General features: G+C 44.3%; 1 protein-coding gene across 1 annotated transcript in view; it reads left to right on the top strand.

The window, feature by feature from the left end:
- Positions 1-12437: 12437 nt before the first annotated feature.
- Positions 12438-16457, top strand: part of SLC37A1 (solute carrier family 37 member 1) — a 65389-nt gene continuing 61369 nt past the window's right edge. The window contains exons 1-2 of the mRNA XM_053564386.1: positions 12438-12731; positions 16140-16373. Of these exons, the coding sequence (XP_053420361.1) occupies positions 16318-16373 (56 nt within the window). The 5' untranslated portion in view covers positions 12438-12731; positions 16140-16317. The remainder of the gene's footprint in view (positions 12732-16139; positions 16374-16457) is intronic.

Genomic DNA, 16457 nt, shown 5'->3' with positions numbered 1-16457 from the left:
TTTTCCCAATGCACCTTTAAGGAAAGGAAGCTCCAGAGAGGTAATATCATTGCCTAAGATTATACAGCTAGAGGAATTCAAATCAAGCCACCTGACCCATAAGCAACTGATGCTCATCACTACACTGTCTCCCAGATCTGTGAATTAAAGGGTACCAATAGTTTTCTGATAGTGAATGTAAAAAATCTACCAATCAGAGAATCATTGGTTCAATGAAACTTCCATTGCAAACACTAGAAAGTGGCTTAAGAAAACGTCGGGGTTAAACAAAACCTGTTGTGTGTCATATCATTAGCACCTGGGCACCTAACTACAGTGCTATTAAATCCTAAGGTTTACAATTTATGTCAAATTGTAATTTTAGTCTACAGTAACTTCACTGTACAAATATTTTAGTCTATAGTAATTTCACTGTACTGTAGGTTCAGCAAGTATCCAAATAATGAATATCAAAGGCAAGATGGGGTAAACAACAGGATGAGCCTCCCAGCAGCAGTCCCTCACACCCACAGCAACAGCTGGACCAGATTCTAAATTCATCTTTCTAGAAAGAAGCTGCTCCCTAACTCAGGTCTGGCCAAAAGCCTCAGCCTTAGCCCCCAAGAGGCAGCCAGGGTGCTAGGCACCTCTGGGTCTGCACTCCCAGGGAGCCCCAGGAAGACTTCATTAGGCCAAGCTATAGACTCACTCAGAGCCCCAGAATCCCTGACCCATAACACCCCCACTCCCCTGACCTGGAAATGCTTGATCACAGACACAGGCTTTCACACTCTGAAGGCCAGTGGTTGCTCAGCCCACTCTCTTTTTCTTTCATGGAAGAGAGGCAGAAGGGTTAGAACATCACCAGAAGGTTTTTCCTTCACTAGAAAAAGGGAGGAAATCCTCTTTACCTCTTAAAAACCTCATCTGGGACGACCACCCATGGTGCACCAAAAGGGTTTACCAAGAATCCTTCTCATGGCCCATCAGTGGGGGTGCACTACCATCATCCCCTAGGAGGCGCTCCCATCATCCCCTAGGAGGCACTCCCGTCATCCCCTAGGACGCACTCCCATCATCCCCTAGGAGGCACTCCCATCATCCCCCAGGACGCACTCCCATCATCCCCTAGGAGGCACTCCCATCATCCCCCAGGACGCACTCCCATCATCCCCAGTGGCAAACTCGAGCTGCTGCTGCCCCTCAGGAAGAAGCGCGGACCGGTGGCAGGCTCTAGGGTGAGTTTAGGTGCCCGCAGTAACTCTGCGCTTCATTTTCCCCAGTATGAAATTTCTTTTTGTCCTTCTTAATTACAAATGGAGAGAATCATCTCTACCCACTCACCCACGTTTCAAAAAAAGAAACAAAACGGGTCCCAGGCTGTCCATGTTCATTTCTACAGAGCGGCTGCTGAGGGTGTGTGCTTGTAGATGGGATTGCTCAGGGCAAGTCCTTGAAACCACCCTGGGGCTGCGCATCTGACTTTTCCACAACCTTTCTGCCCACCTCCGGGCGGGAGGCCAGCTCTGGCCGTTGCCATGGCAACTGCCTGAGCTCTCCAGAACAACTTGGAGAAAACGGAACTGAGGGGGTTCAGTAAAATGGAAACAGACTTTTTTAAAGTTTGTAGCCACTGCTCAGATAAAAACGACGTTAATAAAATGAGTTCAAGCCCATCCTAAGTATAGAGGTTATTAAAATTATTGTGCTCTTGGCTCGGCGCCCATAGCACAGTGGTTATGACGTCGGCCTCATACATCGAGGCTGGCAAGTTCGAACCCAGCCCAAGCCAGCCAAACAACAGTGACAACTGCAACAAAAAATAGTCGGGCATTGTGGCAGGTGCCTGTAGTCCCAGCTGCTTGGGAGGCTGAAGCAAGAGAATCGCTTGAGCCCAGGAGTTGGAGGTTGCTATGAGCTGTGACACCACAGCACTCTACCAAGGGCGACATAGTGAGACTCTGTCTCAAAAAAAAAAAACTGTACTCTTGTAAATTTAACAATTTTATGTGTTATAGCTATTAGGATGTATGGTTACAAAAAATCATATCTATATATAGAATTGAAAGCTTCCTTTCACAAAACAGTTTTTGTAGTATTAACACATTGGCATTTCATGAGTAGCAGTCACACCCAGAGTTGGAGTCCAGGTCTATTTACTTTTTTCTGAAGTCAGTTAACTCATCTGTAAAATGGGGGTAATGGGATAAGCCCTTGTAGGATTATCAAGAGGTCAAATGAGGTATTCATAATGATAGTAAGAGTAGCACAGTCCCTAGCACACCGTAAAGACCTTAGTAACATTTTGTCTAGCAATAAGGTCTTTGGGGAAGTTTTAACTCCAGTTTATCTTACTTCGTTTTCAATCATGTTTTTTTCTTCTCGAAGAGTATCAAACTGCTAGTGATGATTCAGCCGAGTAATTGCGACAATCTGGTCTGTGATGAACATATTATTTGTAATGCTCATCCATTTGAACTTATACATAAGAATGAGGGGAGACTGAAACTTCTAGAAATGTATAAATGTAGATTCTTAAGTGTAAGTAGGTATTTCAACTGTTTGATGGTTACATCTTATAAAATTGGCAACTAACAAGGAGGAAAACACAATCCTACCCCTTCCTGAGGTTTGCAGTTTAATAGAAGGATATTGAAATATGGTTGTCAAGAGAGAAATGTAAATTATTTTCAATCCAGGAAGTGGGATTATTCAGTAGTGCTTCACAACCAGTAAGGCAAACAATTTCATGGAAGTCAGCCAATGTGGAAATGAGACGTCAGAAAATTGGGCAGACTTGAATTTCACATTGGGTAGCACTCAAGGACATAGCACTTGCATGGTGTGTGGCAAATTGTAAGTGCTCAATCACAGCAGCTTTATCAAACTGAATGTTGGATTGTTTTACGACAAAGTTGTGCTTTATGTAGAAACAGGAAAAAAATTAAAATATATCTTTTTTTCTTCAATATTTTAAGCCTGTTAAATCGGATTCTATCTTTCAGGGGCTCTCCTAGTATGTCAGCTGCTTAACTATATCTGAGTGTCTGCTGGGTCATATACTATTATGAGGAAATGAAAAAGAAATTACAGACCCAGTTGGGGGAAATTCTACATTAATCCACACCATGAGCAAAATTATCAGAATTATGATGCCTTCTGGCTATGTGTTTGTCCTTCATTCTAAAATGAATGTCACTCTTCCCTACTGGTGGATATGTAAGGTTGGTTCTACAGGGTGTCCCAAAAGTTGTCATACATAGGGAAATGGGAAATTATAGCTAAATATACCTTTATTTACAAAATATTCCCTACATGTAGGCCACCTCTTTTTTAAACACACATGAGGTCTTTCCTACTCATGGCAAACAAGTTCCAAGATATCCATTGTCATGTATTTTTCCTATGTATGGAGACTTTTGGAATGCCCTGCGGTTTTGATGCTGCAGATAACTTCAGTTTGGCCAGCAGTGGGGGTGGGAGATCATGCAGGGTGTGAAGCTGCACCCTTCCGGACCTAAGGATGGATCAGGTTCTCTGAGAAAGGGGCAGCAAAAGAGCAACTGAGCAACATGTCCACTATTTTCACAGAACAAAGCTTACCCTGCTCAACTGACAAGTTCATGAGGATGTGGAAGCACCAAGTGCTGTAGAAATGTGATTTAATTCAAAGTTTTTAAGTCTTTAATTATACTATAGTGTTGGACGCATACGCCAGCAGTGTGGCAAAGTAATGCAATGAATGCCTGTGAACCCATTGCCCCAAATAAGTAGATGAATGAATGAATAAAATCATCATGAACATCTAAATGCATACATCTTTATCCATGTCCCAAATTCAACTCTGTATAATTCAGCTTTATAGAATTGAGAGTTACTGGGCAAGTGGGGAGAAAAATTAAGATTCTAAATACATGTTACTGCATTGCCTCCTAGAATGGCTGCGACCATCCCACTGTCACCAGCAGAGAGTGTGTGACTCTCCCACTGTAAGTCATTATTTTTTCTTTTCTAATTTGTTGGGCAAACCAGTATCTCATAGTGGCTTTAGTTTGTATTTCCTTGATTGTGAGGATAAGCATATTTCCTCAAATGCTTATTTTTCACCTATGGTAACTATTGTCAGTTATTTAGGTTATTTTTCTTTAGGACACCCCCACAGATTTGTGTATGTTGTTCTTTTCCTATCTGGTGAACAATTCTTGAACTTTAATACCTTACCCAGATGTAACCTTCACAGGGATGCCTGCTGTAAGTGTTTCCAACCTCCTCCTACCATCTCTCTGGTTGTGCTTCTGTTCTCCCTACACAATTGTGACTGTGTTTCCAGATCAGCTTCCTTAAACACTTCTCAGGGTCTCTTCCCCACAGTCTGATGCAGAGCCTGACACATAGCAGATGCTCAAATTATTAAATATTCTGAATATGCTTAGAAAACTGGGCACATACAGTAAGGTACAGAAGACATAAGTAATTCCATTCTCTTTGTTTTTTTGAGACAGAGTCTCACTATGTCGCCCTCAGTAGAGTGCTATGGCGTCACAGCTCACAGCAACCTCCAACTCTTGGGCTTAAGCGATTCTCTTGCTTCAGCCTCCCAAGTATGGGACTACAGGCGCCCACCACAACTCCTGGCTATTTTTTATTGTAGTTGTCATTGTTGTTTGGCAGGCCTGGGCCGGGTTCAAATTTGCCAGTCCTGTAGTATGTGGCTGCTGCCCTAGACACTGAGCTATAGGTGCAGAGCCAGTAATTCCATTCTCTACCAGGCTATTAGTACTGTTTAAAATAGTACCCTCCTTTCATAAATCATCAAATACATGCCCAGAAGGAACTTTAAAGTATAGCCCCTTGATTTCAGCCACATATTTTACCAAGTCAGGGTTGAAGAGTGTTGACTGTTTTTAAAAACCACATAAAAATTTTCAACTTGCTTATCACATTTATCTGCACTAGCTCAGCTGCAGGAATTATTTCTTAGTTGATGAGAAATTTCCAATTTCCATGAACTTGACCTCATACTACCAACAGGCCTAAAATTAAGAAGAATTTACAGTAGATAGGCTCAGGGAAATAAGTTAGTCCCTGAGGGGAGCTTGACTGCAGAGGAACTCTTCACTGAGAGAAATACAAGTCTCTGAATTTGATTCAAGTCTTTATATAAGCCCACTTTAGTTAGGATCCAACTACTTCCCAAAGATAGTACTCTTTCAGTGACTACTTACTTTACCACACAGAGAATAAAAGCAAGAAAGATACTCTGCTAGGAAATATTGCCAAGGGGTCTTAGGAGCAGGAAAATCTGTCTAGCCCGTTATGTACAGGTAGTTTATGGTGGCTATATTTGTTGGTTGTTGGTGGTTGTCTCATTATTTCAAGACACTTGTAAAGCTCTTCTCCCCCAAATAATTCAGGTGTTATAGTGTCTAAAATTCTACCACTAAAAAGCTGTTAACTAAATTAAGAACAGCCTGCCTTCATTTTTTGCATTATTTCTTTATTTTATTTAAAAACACATGCCTATAGTTTTAAAAATCACATGGTACTAAAGGGTAAATAACTGCAGACGGCTGGGCCTGTATTCCTCCATTCAACTCTTCTCATTTTCCAATTATTTTCTACTTTTACCCTTCTGGTAATTCCATATACTTGTAAACAATAGGAATACACCACATACTGTGATTTTCATGTACAATTTTAGATCAGTTCTATGGACCACTTGTTTTAGAAATGAGACCTAGCTCTCTTATATCCCCTGCCACTTACCCTGACCCAGTGGGACCGACAGATATATCCCACTTACGATGACTCTTTGATTGCTTGTAGCCACTGCCTTTTCCTTCTAATCAGAAAGGCAATGCTTTAGGGTAAACAGAGCTTTCATACATGAATCAACTAGGGGGCAAATTAAGAGTATTGCAACCGGAGGTGTGGCATGGGGGCCTGGCCAGTCTCTTCTCTGGGTTCCTTTGGGACCAAGAAGGCCTGCTGCTACACGTGGCATCACGTTTGCTGGAGTGGGCTGTGGTTCCTTGGTATGTGGGCACTGTCAGTCTTCTATGGACAGGCCAAGCACAATGCCAGGAGTACAGAGCATGCATAATAATGGGAGGCTTTTTCATTCTATTCACTAGCAGTAACCCTGGTAATTGAATGTAAGTCTTCCTTGCTCACCAGTTCGTGCAGCATACTGCCAGAATTCTTACTTTTTGATTAGGGTTGATAAAAAGAAATGGGCTTCTTTTCTCCATGCTAAGTAGTCAGGTTCTGATTTTCCCTTTCCTCATCTCTCTAATAATGTTTAATGCTTTTGTGCTTTCTAAGCATGAGACATTTTCTGAAATGCTGAAATCCAGTGTCTTCAAAGCATCCTTCAAGGAAACCTCAGTTTCTTGTGAAACAGGACCTGCTATTGACCTTGCCTGGCCTTCTCTTGGGGTGTCTGTTCCTCACCTTGGTGGCATATTCACTATGTTCTTGGTGAAAAGAGTGTTATCAAGTGAACCAAGATAGGCATTATGGGATTCCAAGAAGGAACAGAAAAAGAAAATGTAGCAGAAAGTTTATTTAAAGAAATAATGACATAAAATTTCCCAAATCTAGAAAGGGAAATAAACATCCAGATTAATGAGTCCCGAAGAACCAGAAGTAAAATAAATATAAAGAGAACTTGGCTGGGTGCAGGGGCTCACACCTATAATCCTGGAACTTTGGGAAGTCTAAGCAGAGAACCAGAAGTTTGAGATTAGCCTAAGATCCCATCTGTACAAAAAATAGAAAAAATTAGGCATGACGGTATGCACCTATGGTTAGAGCTACTCAGGAGCTGAGACAGGAAGATTGACTGAGCCTAGGAGTTTGAGATTGCAGTGAGCTATGATGAACCATTGTACTCTAGCCTGGACAACAAAGCAAGACTCTGTCTAAAAAAAAAAAAAGAAAACCAAGACACATTATAATCAAACTCTCAAAAGTCAAGGGCAAAGAGAGAATTTTGAAAGCAGCAAGAGAAAATCAATTTGTCACCCCATAAGACTGATGACATAGAGTTGGGAGAGAAGTTATGGAGATTCTGTACATGGTCAAAGTTTTCATCAGCTTAAAACTGACCTGATATAAGATGTTTTATATAAGCATCATGGTAACCACAAAACAAAAACCTGTAGTATATACGCAAAAGATAAAGAGGAAGAGATCAAAGCATACTACTAGTACAAAAAAATTATCACATCAGAAAGGAAGAGAGCAAAAGAAGAAAAAGCAACAAAGATACAACAAAATAGCCAGAAAATGATTTTTTAAATGGCAGAAGTCCTTACCTATCAATAATTACTTCAAATCTAAACTTTCCAATCAAAAAATAAAAGTGGATGAATGGATTACAAAATTTAAAAAACGATATCTAACTGTATGCTACCTATAAGAGATTCACCTTAGCTTTAAGGATTCACACAGGCTGTAAGTGAAGGGATATAAAACGATATTCCATGAAAATGGTAGCCAAAGAGAGGATTTTAAGTCAGCAATTGTTACAAGAAACAAAAGAGGTTACTATGAAATGATAAAAGGGTGACTTCACCAAGAGGATACAACAATTATAAATGTACATGCACCTAATATTAGAGGACCCAAATATAAAGAAAATATTAAAATTAATTCAAGGAAAAGATAGAAAGCAATAAAATAATAGCAGCGAATTCCAACACTTCATTTTAATCACGGATGGATCATCCAGACAGAAAAATCAATAAAGAAATAGTGGACTCAACATCATAGACCAAATGGACCTAAGACACATTTATAGAACATTCCATTCAGCAGCAGCAGAAAACATATTCAAGCACACACAACATTCTCCAGATGGATCATATGTTAGGCCATAAAACAAGTTTTAACAAATTTAGGAATATCGAAGTCATATCAAGTATCTTTTCCAGCCACAATAGTCTGAAACTAGAAGTTAATAACAGGAGGAAAATTGGAAAGTTCAGAAATATGCAGAAATTAAACAACATACTTCTGAACAAACACTGGGCCAAAGGAGAAATCAATTTGAAAATATCTTGAAACAAATGAAAAGGGAAACAACACTGCAAAAGGGAAGTTTGTAAAGAAAATGCGGTTTGTTTAGGTCTGATAATTAAGTTAGTGAACTCATCCTAGAAAAAGTGCTACATATCTCATTGCTGAATATCACTAGGGTCACTTTCAAAGTACCCTACCTGGGAAGCTATGCATTGATGTCAGGACACAATCCACCCCTCAAAGCAATTTTTGGAACTCTTTTTCTGGAATGGTCATCAAAGCTGTCTTTATATTATCCTCAGTGTCCTGAATATCATCAAAATGTCTTCCTTTCAACATTTCTTTTATCTTCAAGTAAAAAAGAAAAAATAGCCATTGGGGGCCAGATCAGTTGAGTAGGGAGAGTGTTACAATATAGTTATTTTTTTACTGGCTATAAACTCCCTCTCAGACAGTGCCTTGTGAGCTGGTGTGTTGTCATGATAAGAGAGCCATGAGTTGTTGGCCAAGATTTTCATTTAAGATATTCCTGTTTTTCTTTAGATGTTTACTTGATCTGCTATGCTTCTCATAGTCACCCAAAGATTTTGATGCCCAATTTGATGAATTTTTGCAATGTTTTCAACAGTTCTGCTCGTTATTGGCCACCCTGACCTCTCTTCTTCAGTGACACTTTTCTCTCCTTAGAAAAACGTATCATCCATTTGTACACTGCCATTTTCTTCACTGCATTATCTCCATAGACTTGGACTAACATGTCCCTAATTTTACTTCTACTCTTGCCAAGTATAGCAAGAATTTTTTTTTTTATTATTATTTTTTTTTTTTTTTTTTTGTAGAGACGGAGTCTCACTTTATGGCCCTCGGTAGAGTGCCGTGGCCTCACACAGCTCACAGCAACCTCCAACTCCTGGGCTTAAGCGATTCTCTTGCCTCAGCCTCCCAAGTAGCTGGGACTACAGGCGCCCGCCACAACGCCCGGCTATTTTTTGGTTGCAGTTTGGCCGGGGCTGGGTTTGAACCCGCCACCCTTGGTATATGGGGCCGGTGCCCTACCGACTGAGCCACAGGCGCCGCCCAAATTTAACATTTCTCAGTTGCTCTAATTCAAGCTCCAACATTCTCACTATGGCACACGAAAACATGCAACAACAGTAATGAACACCACTCAGCAAGACAGTGCCACACATGGCCACGAACACAGCTGTGAAACACTGAGATTCTGAGGTTATGAAACCATACTGACTGTTTTGTTCAGTCCTGCTAGTGTAAGCACACAGTGGCAAGTTTGCAAACTTAATTGTCAGAATTCATGTTACAAAATGGAATACTATTTAGCCTTACAAAAGAAGGAAATCCTGTCATTTGCAACAACATAGATGAACCTGAAGGACATAATGCTAAGTGAAATAAGCCAGGCACAGAAAATTAGATGCTGTACAACCTTACTTGCAGACTCTGAAAAAATCAAACTCATAGAAACAGAACAAAGAATGGCATTTTTTGGGGGGGGGAAACCTGCAAAGTGATGGACATATCGATTAGCTTGATTATCACTTCACAGTGTATACATACATGGGTCATTATGAAAGTTTTAAGAGAGACAAACATCAAGAAATGTAAAATCCACACAGATGGAAGCAACACCGATAAGCCAAGCAAGTTGAAACTCACAGAGGTGAATCTGAAAAGACTTTGTTGACTGTATTTCTTGGAAGTGAAATAATGGACCGTAACACAGCCTGTCTCAGAACTTTTGTAGTGATCCACATATATCAAAACTTCACATTGTACACCATAAAGATACTCCATTTTTGTCAGTCATACATCAGTAAAGCTGGATAAAAGACGAAACTGTCAGTGATGGTGTCCCAGCTGTCCTGAGTTTATGTGACAGCCTTTCAAGCACACCCCTGACATGTTCACAGAAGCAAACCCGAGTTTTCACTTCCATGTGTTTTACATGGAAGTTTTATACAGATTTTTTAACTTCTTTAATAGATTTTTAAATGTTATAATCATATAAAAGATTAGTATTTATAATGATCACTATTGAATCTTTATACATCTTATAAAATTCAAACACTAACATTCTTAGCAAATCTATATAGAGCCCATTCAGGTCCCCTCTGGTCTAGCCCAGTGGGCCATACAGATACTATGTGACAAAATGTTGTGAAGAGCATGAGGGTAACTCTGTGCTGTCACCTACAAGAATCGGGGTGAGGCTGGGTCCCGACAGGATGCAGAAAGCCCTCCAGCTGCATGTCCTGCAGCCCGTCCGGGTAAAGGGGCTGATACAGAAGTGCAGTGAACATTACCTGAGCAGCTCTGTCCCAGGGAGAGATGCCACTGCCAGGTTTCAGGACTTTTAGCTACCAGAAATTTGGTCTCATTCCTGTGAGATGAGGTGACAAGGATGTCCTGAGGTTTTCATCGGGAATGACAAAATCAGATTTGGCTTCAGGCTACATTTGAGGCAGCTCCAGGAGTGACTGCAGGAGGGACAGCATGGACTCCAGAAGGTTGTAGTACCAGCTGGGTGAGAACGAAGTACCCTCAAGCAGCACCAGTGCTCAGAAGAGGGTGATGACTTGGAGAGAGAGATAGGGCCAGGCTGAACTGGTCTGCCATCACCAGGAATGGAGAGTCAGAAAGCAGAGGACAGGAGAGGGAAGACTTATCAGACCCAGGGCCAGTAGACTTCCTGGGGCTGGACACACAGCAGTGAAGTAGCAGGTTCCTTTCAGATGCAGAATGCCTCTCAAAAGTTTAGTGAAGCCTCAGACTTGGCACTACCTAGCTCAGCAAACGGGCAGGCTATCAGAGCCGCCCAGAAACAGAGTAGGGCCCCAGGGAAGCTGAGAGGTCTCCAGCCCTTCCTGAAGAGGGAGGCTCAGGGTGCCCAGGGGGAGGGCTGTGAGCACTGTCCAGACAGACCTGTTTGACATTTACAGCCAAGCCTTGGACTGGTTTCATCCTTGTGCATTGTTTTAACCAGGGGCAGCTTCTTCCTGGAAAATTCCCTTTCTACCTCACTGTGCTCTTCCCAGGCCTGGGCTTCTGGGAGGAGGGCCTGGGCACCTGGCCGGCTTTGGCTGCTATGTCCTGTGCCTGCTGTGGTGTTCTGCAGCAGCCCCTAGGAAAATAATCAGGCCCTACCTGGAGCTGCCCAAGGTCACTTTTTGAGGAGGTGAGGGTGGGATTTGGAGAACAGGTCTTCCTGGGGGGAAGTGGTGCCCCCATGCTGGGCTTCTCCAGCTTAACTGTGTGAGCTGGTGTGTCACAGGAGTACAGGTGTGATGCAAGTTGGTTCGACATAGCCACATCCTTGTGCCCCATTTTACTCTATGGAATGCTGGTCTTCGCGCTTTTGATCCTTGACAAGACACTGTAAGGCCCAAAGCCTGGAGGCCAGGAAAGGGCTTTTTCAGCGCCGTGGTGGGAGCCGGTCCTTTCTCAGGGACGTGTTGCTCTTTGCCGCTGGGTAAGACCTGCCTTGAGGACAAAGGGCCGGCGGTGCTGAGGGTGCTTGGGGAGCTCTCCGGCGACAGTTGGGGTACACGCCAGGAAATCAGGAAATGCCCATGCGCTCTGGGGAGCCGGGAAGGCGCGGGCGATGACCTGGGGGTGACCCCGCACGGCGTTCCCGGAGCGGTCTGCGACCCTGGGCGCGGGGGTCCCGGCGGACGCGGGTGCGGGCGAGTGGGAGGGCGAGAAGCGCCCAGGGGGCCAAGGAAAGTGAAAGGGCGGCGGGGCCTCCAGCGCGCCGCTCCAGGAAGTAGCGAGCAGGAAGCGCCCGCGGTGGCCGGGTCGGGCTCGGTGCGCCGGCCACGGGGGCGCAGGTGAGCCGCGGGCGGGGCCGGGAGACTGCCAGGCGGCGCGGCCCCCCACCGCCCGCACCTGCAGCGCGCTCGGGCGCCGCACCTGCTGCCTCCGCGCCGCCCCCGCGGGGAGCCGCAGCGGACCCTGCGCACTCCGCGATTGGCCCCTCTCAGCCCTTTTTGTTTGGTTTGGTTTGTGGTTTTGGAGGGGCGGGAGCCAGTCTCAAGCTGCTTTTGCTGAGGGGCGTCTTTGGGAAATTCAGGATCTAGAAGAGTGGCACTGGGCAACAATGCCTGGCGTTCCCGACCGGGCAACGCTGGGATTCCGGGCACGTGGAGGCAGAGGGAACGGTTCTGGACTGGCAGCCGCTCATCGAAGCCCCTAGCAGGGGCGAGCTTAGGTGCCCTGCGGGGTCTCCTCCCCACCCCGGCCGACCGGCGGTGACAGCTGGGAGTCTGGAGAGCCGGCTGGAGGAGACCCCGCGCATTGTCTGTTCAGACTGGGACGTGGGCGTGCCCGCAGAATTCACCTCCTCCTGGGACCAGCCGCCCTGGGAGGAGCAGCCGCAAAGCGTCCTCCGGTAGGCTGGGAGCGCCAGCACCCTGGGCCTTTGGGTTGTTTGTCTGCTGAGCAGCTGGTTCCCGGAGCCCGTGGGCCTCCGGGCCAACGTGAGTGACAGCGACCTTCTCTGGGTTTACAATTAAGGGCTTAAAACGCCGGAACGTACCCCACCGCTGGCCACCAGCAATCCAGCTCCCTCAATCCCTGCAGCCCTGGTCTGATCCTGGAGACTGAAGAGGCCACGTTTGCATTTGAACGGAGGGTAACGAAAGCCCCTGCCCTGCCACCAGGAAGGTGCCTGCCTGCCCTTGAGCTTGAATTGTCTGAAGTTGTGTGAGCAGGTAAATATAGTAGACTTTGGCCATTGTCATTTCATAAATCCCCTTTCAGAGTAGCTGGAAAACCCTGGGCTCTAGACCCTTCACCTTATAGTTTGAGAGCTGCTTTTGTAGGTTGTTTTGGGCAGACCGGGGTAGATGTTCTGTTTGGAGTGTGGGGGTGGGGGTGGGGGGCGAAGAAGGTGGTGTGAATAAAATTCAGATTCCTTGTTGTACTTAAGCTAAAGGAAAGAGTGGCCATTTGCTTACTCTGGAGAAGGAGTTTTATTCTATCTCTTGATTACAACAAAGAAAAATGAATGGAAACTTTTTTTGGGGGGTCATGCATTTCTCATCTTTGCCTTGAAGATGAGACCCTGTTTAAAAATTTTGCCATTAAGTAGATTGTTAAAAATATCTGTGGGGCTGCTTCAATGACATGCAAAGGCACTTTGGCCCTGAAAAGACCTTTTCCGCATTACTCTTGCTGTTTACTCACTTTTTAGCCTCCTTATTAGACTCTCTGCAGAATTTGAGGTTTTGTCTAGGGGGCCCAGATGAGCACTGGTGGGTCTGAGGCTGGGTGTAAATCCCTCTGCTCATTCACTGTTCTGGCTGCCTAGGCTGGGCTTTTAAAGGGATACGTGCAAAATCATGTGTTTACAAATTTGATAGAGATGCTCTAACAAGATGCTTCCTAAGTCACTGTCTTTGACAGTACAGTGAAATGGGACATTCTGATACCTTTCCCTAGTGGGGTGGTAAGTTCTCTAGTAGGGAGCCTATTAAGAGTGACTTTTTTAAAAGTATGTCCTTTTTTAAAAAAGTATGTCTTTTTAAAATTGTATTTGGGCTGTATGCCAAAATTGGGGTTTTTTAAATTTTATTTTTATTTTTGTGTGTATGTATTTATTTATTTATTTTGAGACAGAGTCTCACTATGTCGCCCTCGGTAGAGTGCCAGGGCATCACAGCTCACAGCAACCTCAAACTCTTGGGCTTAAGCAATTCTCTTGCCTCAGCCTCCCAAGTAACTGGGACTACAGGCATCTGCCACAAGGCCTGGCTATTTTTTGTTCTTGTTGTAGTTGTCATTGTTGTTTAGCAGGCCAGGGCTGGTTCAGCCCTGTGTATGTGACCGGCGCCCTAGCCACTGAGCTACAGGCACTGAGCCAAAATCAGGGTTTTTAAAACCCAGTGACTTGCTCCAGCTCTGCTGCCCTCACTTTGCAGGGGATGGGGAGCAGGAAGCGTGGCTGGAAGAGGAGGTGACTGAGGGAAACAAAACAGACTGGACTTTGCCCACAGGATGGAGATGACTGGGAGGCCATCTTGCCTCATTTTTCTCCTCCATGACCAGCCCAAAATGAAGTGGGTGTTGCACAGGCTAGCTAGGAGGGACCTCATTAAACTGAGCTCTTCAATATCCCAAATGCAAAGTCTCTTATCTTAACCCTTCTTAATTGCTCTTGTTAGGAGAATTTATAGCACTTTACTTTCACCTGTGTTACATGGGAAAGAGCAAGTCATTGTTTTACACGAAAATCAGGGAGTTTTTGTTGTTGTTTTCCCCCTGCTGATTTGCCAGTCTCTTCTGGGTCTTTATTGTTGTTACAGGTTTTACCCAAGGTGAATTGAGGTTTTTATTTATTTAGTAAATGGCAATAGAATGTTTCCAGACAGGTTGGACACTGAGAAGCAGCTTTTGGAAGGAAGAAATTTGATTCTGACCACACATTTTTAGGCCTTATAAAATTTAAGCCAAATCCTTTACTCTAAAGTCATCACAAAATAGTATATCTGAGCTCAAACCAGAGTCCTTATTTGAGCAGAATTTTAGCAAAATATTTTTTAAATCTAGAGGTTTGAGCAAACATAGTTTTAAAACATTTTAGGGGGCCATTTGTTCAACACAAGTTTCTTGAGCAAGTTGTTCTGTGCTAGATTCCAAACCAGGAAATAAGAATAGGACGGTCACCTATAGCCCCAGGTCTTCCTGTCTTGAATTTACAATTCCAATAGTATCAGCTGTTTTTGACTGAGCATTACTGCGTACCAGGGTCCCTGAGTGCTTTCAGTGGATTATTTCATCTCATACGTATAACCACCTAGGTGCCATCATTCTCATCATTTAGTCTGGGATATGAGGGAGCAGAAACTTGCGAGTTGCCTGGGCCTACTCAGCCCAAGGTCTGCCTTAAGGGCCAGAGACATTCTAGGTAACAGAGTCACACCTGTTAAGGCCTGTGGGGCTCGGGAGAAAGGTGTTCTGGCTGGAACAGAGAAAGAGGAGGTGGGGGAGCCTTCTGGGCTGAAAGCTTAGCCAAGATTTTGAGTCTTTGTGGAGGGTTGTATAAAGGAAAATCATTGCGGTGTGTGCTTTTTTTGAAAGCTCACTCTGGAAGGAGGGCAAAGTGAGTATGGAGAACCGATTCTACTTTGGGAAACAGAGATATAGGAATATAATCATGAAGTTGGCTTTGGAACAGGAGATCAGGCCTGCCTGATGTGCCGGGCCCTTCTCATTTCTTCGGCCTCTCTGTCCACTCCTCCCTGTACTGCTGTGCCTTCATCCCTGACTTCATAATGAAGAAACTGTTCATGACCTCTGTGGAGACCACTGGAGATGAAAAATGAGACAGATAGAAGCGAAGTTCACTCCCTCAGCATCAGGGGTATTTCGATCCAATGTTCCTTTGTTTCTATGACTCAAAGGTAGCCTGGTCCATACCAGATGAAATTGAGCAAGTCTGGCATGCTCTGATAATTGGGCACATAATGTAACCAGCGGACACAGACTTGGTTTTGTGCGAATGTTGTCAGTTCTGTAGAGTATTGTGGTTAAGAGTAAATGGGTTAGTCTCTAGATGCCTACCAGATAAGCTCCATGGTATTTTTTTTAATTAAAAAAATTTTTAAGTTGACAAATAATAGTACATATTCGTGGGGTACATAGCAATGTTCTGATACATATTAATATGCACAGTGTACATTATATTAATCAGAGTATCAGCATATCCACACATTGGCCATTTCTTTGTGCTGGGAACATTCAGCATCCTCCTCTAGCCATCTGAAGCTCTGTGGTACATTACTGTTAACTAGTTAGCCTGCAGTGCTATAGGACACTGGAATTTACTCCTCCTGTCTGGGGGCTCTAACTCTGTGTCCTTTAACCAATCTTGCACAATCCCTCCCTTCCCTTCCCCTTCCCAGGCTCTAGTGTCCTCTGTTCTACTGTGTACTTCTGTGCACCAGCAGAACATCATTTGAAATTCAGTCCCAGGACTTTTGAGCAAATTGCCCTGAGGACATACATGCTGGTAGCACTTGTGGTGGGAGCTCCTTCTCGTATCAGAGATCCACTGTGGTACCAGTGACTCTGAAGGTGTCATTGTCAGAACACTGACCGGATACCTCCCCTTCTTTTAGAGAGCAGAGCCACTGCCAGAAGGAAGAGGGGACGAGCCCCAGCAGGACCCTTTCTCTACACGTTTCCAGCCTGTGTAAGCAGCAAGGGCAGTTGAAAGAGAACCTGGAGCCAGGATTAAGAAACTATTTATGAAACATCTTATTTTGTGACCAAGTCCTGTGGTCAGTGACGACATAAATGGCTCAACTCCCCATGGGCATTCACTTTCTCGCCTCATTCTCCAGGGATCAGTGGTAAGTCATGGCAGGTCAGTCCTTTGGCCCGGGCTGTTTGTAGGTGAGGGCTACTGTGCAGGGGGTTTTCCTGTCCCCATGCTA

Source organism: Nycticebus coucang, chromosome 16 (genome assembly GCF_027406575.1).
Source record: "Nycticebus coucang isolate mNycCou1 chromosome 16, mNycCou1.pri, whole genome shotgun sequence".
NCBI lineage: Eukaryota > Metazoa > Chordata > Mammalia > Primates > Lorisidae > Nycticebus > Nycticebus coucang.
The sequence above is the reverse complement of the archived record's forward strand: the minus strand, read 5'-3'. Positions and strand labels throughout refer to the sequence as shown.